A 9,235-nucleotide genomic window follows, 5' to 3' on the forward strand; every position below is an offset into this window, starting at 1 on the left:
GAGTTCAGGGCCAGCCTGAACTATAAAGTGAGACCCTGTCTCAAAGAACAAACAAAAAAAACTTTCAGTAGGGCCAGGGATTTAGCTCAGTGATGCCGCTGCCTGCCTTGCAACGTGTTCAATCCCTGGTACAAAACAACAAAAAACAAACTTTCAGTAGTTGCCATTTGAAGGTTTCAAATTTTTTCATTTTTACTAAGGAGTCTTTTGAGACATCCTCCCCTAAATCATCCCTCTTGTGAAATTTTAATACCATACATATGCAATGTATCTCTTTATTTCCTATATTTCTATATATGATTTATGAAAATAAGATTCTTACTCTCTCATACCTGCCAATTCCAGGACTGCTAACCCTTTCGCGTAACATTCCATGCTCTTTATGATCTAGCTCTAAAATCTCCTCTTATCCCAGGCACTGCACTTACGCAACTCCAGCTCTGTGGTCTTCTGTACATGAACCCATCTACCCCACTGGCTGGTTCTTTTATTCTTTAAAACTTTAAAAAGGTAAAGGACTGTCAAGAAAAAGTGGTACCAAATTTACATGTAGGGGGAAACTGACTACCCATTGTAAAAAGGCAGCTTCTCCCAATTTTAAGTACAACCTGTTCTACAAAGGATCTGTCTGTCCCTTCCATAGAAATCCTTCCTCTATATCCCCGTAATATCCAGGCTATCTCTATTGCTATATGTATGGCACTGAATTATAATCACCCATCTATAAATCTATCTCCCCCACTAGGGAAATTAATCCTTAATCCCTATCATCCAGCACAGTCCCTGGTAAATAGTCAACATACAATAAATGGGTATTATAAAAATGAGTAAAAACAATATGTTCTTAAATTTTAATTTAATGGTCTCAAATTTAGTTTCAACTCTTCACTAAGGCTATGGACTCCCCGAGAGTAAGGATGTGTTATTTTTCATACTGCTTGACTGCAAACTCCTCAAGCAAGACCATGACCTAAATATCCCTATATTTCAGCACAAACCACAATGGGGAGAACAGCAAAAGCTTGATAAAGGCTTGCAGCATTATTCACAGAAATAAATATCCTCATTCACTATCTATCAGAATATCCACAGAAGATTGATAAAGACATACGAATTACTGAATGTCAAAAGGTTTCACTGTCTGATTGTAGACATGATTAGCCAAACTAACTCAAAACACAGATGTGAAAATGGGTGTAGGGAAAGATACAAATCATTATCAGTGGCAGATGTTCTCATACAAACCCATTCTACTCACACCATTACAACAATTAAAATTCAGGTTCAACAGAGTTCCCCTCAGAAGTCATTTTTCTATAATGTTAAAGTGCCAGAATTTTTGCTGTTTCTTGGCTAGGTACCTCAGAACGATCTATTATGACTTGTCACATGCTCACTGACAGTATTATAACTGTTGCTTAAGGCACTTTCTATGTTACCACCCCCAAGCAACAACAGGATCAAAGTGACAAGATATTTTAGTTAGGAAATCATTGTTACCTGCATTCAAAGAATAATTCACTGGAGTACTGTGAAGGCATTGGGGATCATAACTAAAAGCCAAGTACAATCATCTAGTGAAATAATTTCTAATAGCTTCATTCCATTTACTGGTTAGAGAACGAATGGAAAATTTTCTCAGACACTGATAATTTCCATCAAAGATACCAAATCCACATATTAAGGCAACATACAGTATGTGAACAGTTGATTCTTTACCAGGGATCGAACTTGGGTCCCTGAACTTGTGAGGCAGGCGGTGGAACCACTGAGCTAAATGCACGGCCCTGTTGATTCTTGAGTTGTTAGGACATTAATAAAGTTAATATAACTCACCAAGAATAGCCACTCAATTATACTACAGATGTCATTAAAAATACTCTGATGCTCCATGTTGTAAAGATAATAAAACATTTTAGTATTCCAATAGACTTTTTAAATTAAGGTACAACTTCCACAGCTGCCCATGGTATGAGGGGGAAGAAAAAGAATTTAGATTCAATCATACATACAGTTAAAACGTTTTACAAATATTCTTTTTCTGTCACAACAGAAAAGAGATCTAACCTGCTGGCCATTTCTTTTTCTGGACACACACTCAGGGCACTAACTTGTAGCCCAAAAGAAGATATTTAATTTAGAGAAATACTGTTTTAGCTTGTTTGTAAAGACAGGTAATATTGTTGAGTCTGGTGGCACATACCTGTAATCCCAGCTACTTGGGAGGCTGAAGGAGGATCAAAAATTCAAGCCCAACTGTTTTGCATTTTAATGTGACCATGTCCCAAAATAAAATATTAAAAGAAGGGGTGGGGATGTAGCTCAGCAGTAGAGCACTTGCCTCCCATGTGTGAGGCCCTGAGTTCAATCCCCAGAACTGATGAAAAGGGGATAGGGGGTGTAATGTTTCTAAAATATCTTTTAATAAAAAATTTTGTTTTTCCTAAGCTGATATTAAATAATATAACATGAGAATCTCTTCCGAGAATAAAACAAGATTTTATTTGTTGTGTTGTAGTTTTGTTTTTTTGTTTTTTGAGCACAATTTGGATAATCTTATCAGGAGCCTAAATTTGAAATGACTTCCGGTGTTATGGACGACGGGGTTTCAATCACCAAGAAACTGATGCAATATCATTAGACTGGGTTACTCTTATATTCTCTATTTCTTTCTATATTTTATGACTATGAACCTGTAGTTGCTAAAAGCAAATTCATTTGTAGTTGAAATTAACAATATGGATTTCCACATTTCTGGTTTCACACGGATGCTTTGTTATATCTAGAAGAGCAATCAAAAAAAAAAAAAATAGAAGAGCAATCGTTTCCTTTTTATAGTGCAGGCTCTGCTTCTTCAAAGCTCTTTTCACAAAGCAGGCCCCCAAAGAATCTAGCTGTGGTTGTTAATCGTGGCTTACAGTAGAGAAACTTCTCAACACTATAGATTCTTAACCTGTAAAACAGTTAATAACAAAATACACTTTAGTATACTCCCTTTTTTGACAAAACTAACTCCAGGATTTTCCCAAAAAATATCCCAAAAGCATCCTCCATTATTTTTTTTAAATTATAGTTTGCTATTTATGAAGTAAGAGAATCAAAGAACACATGCAAAAGGAAAAAAAACCCTCTAATTTTCACGAGTAAGATGAACAAACTAAGCAATCTCTCCCATGCATAAGGGTTTATACTAAACAATTTTTCATTAAATCACACACACTTTCCTACCTCAATGGGATCTTCCTAAGCAATTTATACTCTTTCATCTAAACACAACTAAAATGCATTTCCACTAAAGCTGAACTCTGACAATTAGGATATCCTTCACTGGCTAAATTTTGAAAAGAAAAAATTCATTTTCTTTGCAGTGTATAAATCTACAATACTTCTAAAACAGCGCAGATAATCTGACTAGAACACCTAGTAAACCCATACTAACAGGTATCTTTTTGTTTTAATTAATTTAGAGACCAGGACAGAGTATTTTGCTCAACTAAGAGGGTACTCCATGATAACTTATTTTTTTGGTACCAGGGATCGAACTTGTGAGGCAGGCATCGGCACCACTGCACTAAACCCTCGGCCCTACTCCATAATATTTTTTTATTTTTTATTTTTTATTTTTTTGGTTCTGGGGATCGAACTCAGGACCCTGCCCTTGGGAGGCAGGTGGCAGAACCACTGAGCTAAATCCCCAGCCCCCTATTCCATATTTAAATCATACCTCCAAATACAGTCTGCCCATTGATTTCACTTGGTAAATCTGATAATCATGAAGATTCTCCCATGCACGTTAATTACAGTTTGATTTTTCTACCAACAATAATACAATACAAACAGCTAACATTTATTGAAGCCATACTGTGTTTTACATAGTGTATTGAGTAATTTATAAGGATTACCTCGTTTAATCCTCATACCAATCCTGAGATAAGCACTATTATTATCTCCATTTTATAGACAAGGAACAGAAAGGGTAAACAATTTATCAAGATCACAGAGCTAGTAACTAAGTATCACTACAGTAAAGCTTTAATTTGCAAAGACATGAAAGTAACCTGTTGAGGGTATTAGAATAACAACATTCAAACCTTTCCAACTTCACTTGAAGTACAAAGTCAACAGACCACATGAATCTCAGGATCTTTGATCTCTTAATCAGACAAGTCAAAAACCAAAACATCAATTTTATAAAGTACAAATTTTTCCCAGACTTGCTTTTATCCAGACAATATGTGACATTAATTCAACATACAGCTTATATTGCCAATGTCAAAAACTGTCTTGAGTCCAACAGTCCTTAAACTGCTCTCATGGTCAATTTCTTCCAACTCTTGCAAGTACACGCTTCATTAGTCCCTGAAGCTCTTTGTCCCAATGTTGTTGCATCTTTAAAGCACAGCATTTTTCTCTAGCAAATGTGAATTCTAGACAAAAAAGTGCACTTGTAATAACTTTACCAAATAACTGAAGTTACTGTATATGGGTTGCCTCGTTTTGTTTTTTACATTATTCCATATGGGTGTCTAGAAGCCTTCATTTACGATACAAAGAGCAAATTATATATGATGCTTTGAAAACCCATTAGCAACACTCTATCAATGGCAATGAATGTATCTCAAGCAACCCCATGATCACATTACCAGGTAAAGTGGAACCTTACTTTGCGATAAAACACAGCAGACAGTTGTTAATTGAACTGTCAAAGCAGCGTCTTTACCAGCAAGCTAATGGATAATTCACTACTTTTACACAACTGTCCAGTACTGATAAGTTATTCCACTAGTTACATCCAGCAGAAAGATAAATCAAGTCAGACAGACTAAACTGGTCACAATTAATCTAAATGGTAAAATGCTGCATCTCTTTTTCTCTACATGGAAGAATAATATCCCTCAAAATTACCACTTTTTTTTTAGCCTGTTAGTACCCCTGAGTGCATGTCCAGCAAAATTAATTGGAGCAGATATAGTTCCTTGTCATCTGATATGCCAGACCAATACTTGCAAAATGAGCTAAATGAATGTACTGTATGTTAGAAATTAAGTGAATCTTACATTACTCAGGTAGTTACATAGTGTGTGGAAAGATGAAACATTGCAAGAATATTTTTTATGTTCCATTGTAATTATTTTAGAAAGTACTTGTTTCAAACTTTTAATGTGCTTTTTTAATTTAAAAAGAAAAATCCTGTTTCAGTTAGTTAAAAGTAAAAAATACACACACACACACACACACACACACACACACACACACACACATAAACACCACACTAACATCTTGAGTTTCAGAATACCAGTACAAATATACACTGTTCTGATTTTTAATCACTAGTTTTAACAACCTAACTTAGGTCACAAAGCAGTTAAATTCCAAATATAATAAGCAATTCAGATAGTGAGTCATCGATACATAAATACAAAAATAGAAAAGCATGCATTTGCATACTAAAAACACACACCTGGAACTCTTTCCTTTTTCACATTAAATTGTATTTCACCAGAAATAGCTGATAAAAACACTCAATGTAAAACTAGAAAAACTTGGTTAAAATACAAAGGACTAAACTATCTGAGGACACCACCATGTAAGAACACAGAGACAAAAGCCAAGGAGAGAAGTCTCAGAAGAAACCACACCTGCTAACATCTTAATCTTAGATTTCCAGCCTCCAGAACTGTTGAGAAATGAATTTCTGTTTTCCAAGCAAAAACAAACAAGGATCTGACTCAGAGATCAACCAACCAAAGAGTAAAGATACTGTAGCACTATGCTAGGTGCTGCAAAGAAAAAGTAGTTCAGTACATAGTCCTTACCCTAAAGGGGCTTACAAAATGCAGTGAGGTAAGGCAATTATGTGTACAGTGCACAGAGGTACAAACTCCATAGCTGGTAGAAGGGGTCAATCAATGAAACTCTGGATTGTTTGATTCAAATCAAACATATTTAGATTTTTAGGTGTGGGTGATTCATAGTGCCCAGCACCAGAATATTTGCCGTGAGAAAACATGGTACTGTTGCTTTTCACTGCTCTTCCCTTTAAAATCTTTTCCTTTACCAGAACTTGAAATTAAAACTTCTACAAGTTAGCCCAGGTGTGATGGAGCACACATGATCCCAGCAATCAGAGGCTGATGTAGGAGGATGGAGAACTTGGCCTACAGTTCAAGAACTTGGGCTACACTGTGAGTTCAAGGCTAGCCTGAACTATGTATCAAGACCCTGTTTTAAAACAGAATGAAACACTTCTACAAGTTTCATCACCTTGTGACAGAAATGTAAGTTAATAATCCCATTAGAATATATTCAAGAATGCAACAATAACATTGCCTTTTCAGTATGTCTAGTTCTTAGCATTCATTGTATACAACATGCTACAATGAGAGCACATTCAAATAGAAAAAAATCCAAATTCTCAGTTAGTAAATGACCCAACTCAAAACAAAGAGTAAGCTTTTACTTATCTTCTCCCCAACCCCCACAGCTTGGAAATCCTCAAGAGTTAGGCAAAGAATGGAAGTTCACAGTGAAATCCCCAAGGATAGGGTACGGAAGGGAAAAGAGAAAGGCAGGTCCCTGAGTGAAGGACTAAAGAGGCACCATTATCGGCTGTACTCCTTCCCACTAGGAATCCCACACACCTTGGCAAAAGGAGAATGCAGTAGCAATCTCCAGAGACAGCAGCTGGGAAAAACTGGACTATACAAGTTAAAAAGAGGAAGAAAGAAAAAAACAGAATTAAATCACTTAGTCGCCTAGATTTTAAAATTTGAAATATAAAGATGGCTAGTTAGAATGCAAATGATACTCATATCAATTTCAGCATCAAAAACAAGGATGAGAGGACACTTTTTCCAGTGAGTTTATTTTCCTATGATGATGGGGCTTTTCTAGACATTAACAAGAATCTTAATTTTGAATGCAATGAAAATATCAATTCATCTATCTACACTGGAATCCTTAATCCTTGAATAAAACTAACTCAGTTCTAGTTTTGACAGAAATACATTATCAACTTCAAATCTTCCTAAGAAGAACAAATAGATTAATATGCTCCATTTAAGAAACACTTAGATTTTTAAAAATATCCTACCACTAGCAAACATAAAGCAGTTTCATTTATTTAAAAAGTACATTTCCTACAATAGCAACTGACCAAGAGGTAAAAGCAACTTAAGAGGCACTAAGTGACACTAAAACATTGCACTGAATGTGGGCCACTTCATAGTTACAGTCTACTAACCTCATTTGTTGTACTCATGTGTGATGCTATATTTAATGCATTCTTATCAGAAGGCTAACGCTACAAACTTTCCAACTGTAGTTTTATGGTTTCAAATAAAACACTCAAGCAATGATTTTAACTGGTTCAATCATGAAACCTGCCTTCCTTCTAGGGATCAAGATCATAAAATAAGGCATGAAAAAATGTAAAGCCTAGGAAAGTAATGACACAAAGTATATTCAATAACAAGACTATTAGAAAGGAAACAAGTCAGTGTCACTCACTCACAATTGCTAGGTTGGGCAACTGATCCAAACTAAATTAAATAAACGAGAGATGATCGAAATCTTTGTAGGAATAAGTATTTTATACATACACCTCTTGGATCTTACATCCAGTAGATCGCTTAGATTCTGAACATGAAAGTCTGGTAGTCAGCAAACTTATGAGTCACTGATGAGAAGATGCTCCACCAAACTTTGCCATGAGTCAAAAACAAAGGCCTACATGGCCACTGCATTAGGCCTCTTTACCAAGGGTAAGAGTGGCCGCCTACAGTTGAGTTGAGACGCCTGTTCCATTTTGGTCAACGTGGAAAAAACCACGAGCAACGACCTGCCCAATCAGAACCGTGAAGAGAAACCAGGAGAAGTTGTGTTTTTCCTCTGATACTCACCAGACAACACCAAAGGCTCCATATCCAATAGGTCTATCCGGCTCAATATCCAGCTGCTGTTGTGGATGGTGCGAGTGCTGATGATGGTGCGCCTTAACTGTAGCAGCTGCGGCAGCCTGTACCTGAGCCGGGGCTGCTGCAGCTGGTCCAGGAGCCTGACCCGGTGCCGGTGATGGGAAATATGGCTGTTGTTGCCCAGGGTTTAACATGGCTGCAGCTGCAGCCGCTGCTGCGGCGGCCGCAGCTGCCGAAGAGGTATGCTGTACAGGGTGTACAGCAGCAGCTGACCCCGGATGAAGATGGTGTTGAGTGTGGTGGTGGTGGTGAAGGTGAGGAGGAGGAAGGTGTGGAAGGTGGTGATGATGGTGGTGGTGGTGACCTGCTGCTGCGGCAGATGTACCGCCATTGTAAGCCGCCATCATTTTTGCGTTGGCTCTTGCGCCACAAAGAGACATTCAAAAAAATGCCCTTTGATTGGAAAGCAAACTGGGTCAAGCTGTCATTTGGCCATTTAAAATGAAGAAAAACCACTCACTCCACTTCAAAAAACATAGAGCATAACTGGCTTTATGTCTTCATCAGTCAATCCAAACAAGTTAGAGGATCTTGGTGTTTGGTTTTTGGGTGAGTGTGTGTGGAAGGTGGGTTGCCAAAAGAAAAAGAAAAGGAAAAAAAAAAAAAAAAAAAAAAGAAAAAGGAAAAAAGGACCCCTTCCCCCCAGGATTCCTGCCACAAGTGGGTACTAAAACTCCATTCTTAATTTGGGGGAGGTTCCAACTTTGAATGTGGGAATAAAGGCCAAACTTCCCGACCCCCTGAACTCCACACAGGAAAAGGCTCAGGTAACACACCACCCTTGCAATCTTGTAAGAGGGTTGACTCATCTACCCCTTCCATTCCCACATCCTTTTCTAAACACCTACCACCTCCTCAAAAACACAATTTTTAAAAATTCCAAGCACTCTAAATTTAAAAGATAGGGGGAAATTTTCAGAGAAACCAGCTTCCAGCTCCCCCCCCTCGAACTCTCAGGCCTTCCTACATCTCCCTCTAATCCCAGTCTGCTGACCTGATGGGGGGGGGGTGCCACCAAACTTTCCTGGGCAAAATGAGTCAGGAAAGGAGCTTGGAGGAACACAGTGAGGAGGGCAGGCGACAGTCAGGGCAAAGAGGAGAAAGAGAGCCGGGGCAAAAGTGAAGGTAAGGAGGTGCGGGGAGGAATGAAAGAGAGGTGGGCAGCACTCGGACGCCCAGACAGAGGGAACCGCCCCGGCAAGAGGTTAGGGTCCCGGGGCCAAAGAATAGCAGCCCCAGGAGGCGGGCGGGGTACGGTC

At 38.2% G+C, this 9,235-nt stretch overlaps 1 protein-coding gene across 2 annotated transcripts in view; it reads right to left on the reverse strand.

Annotated features, from left to right (window-relative positions):
- Window positions 1-9,229, reverse strand: part of Nlk (nemo like kinase) — a 145,216-nt gene extending 135,987 nt beyond the window's left edge. For both annotated transcript variants that reach the window (XM_010642338.3, XM_010642339.1), the window contains exon 1: window positions 7,902-9,229. In XM_010642338.3, coding sequence (XP_010640640.1) covers window positions 7,902-8,356 — 455 coding nt within the window. In that variant the 5' untranslated portion in view covers window positions 8,357-9,229. The remainder of the gene's footprint in view (window positions 1-7,901) is intronic.
- Between the last annotated feature and the right edge of the window lie 6 nt (window positions 9,230-9,235).

The sequence above is a fragment of the Fukomys damarensis genome, unplaced genomic scaffold (genome assembly GCF_012274545.1).
Source record: "Fukomys damarensis isolate Sample0158 unplaced genomic scaffold, DMR_v1.0_HiC HiC_scaffold_13, whole genome shotgun sequence".
NCBI lineage: Eukaryota > Metazoa > Chordata > Mammalia > Rodentia > Bathyergidae > Fukomys > Fukomys damarensis.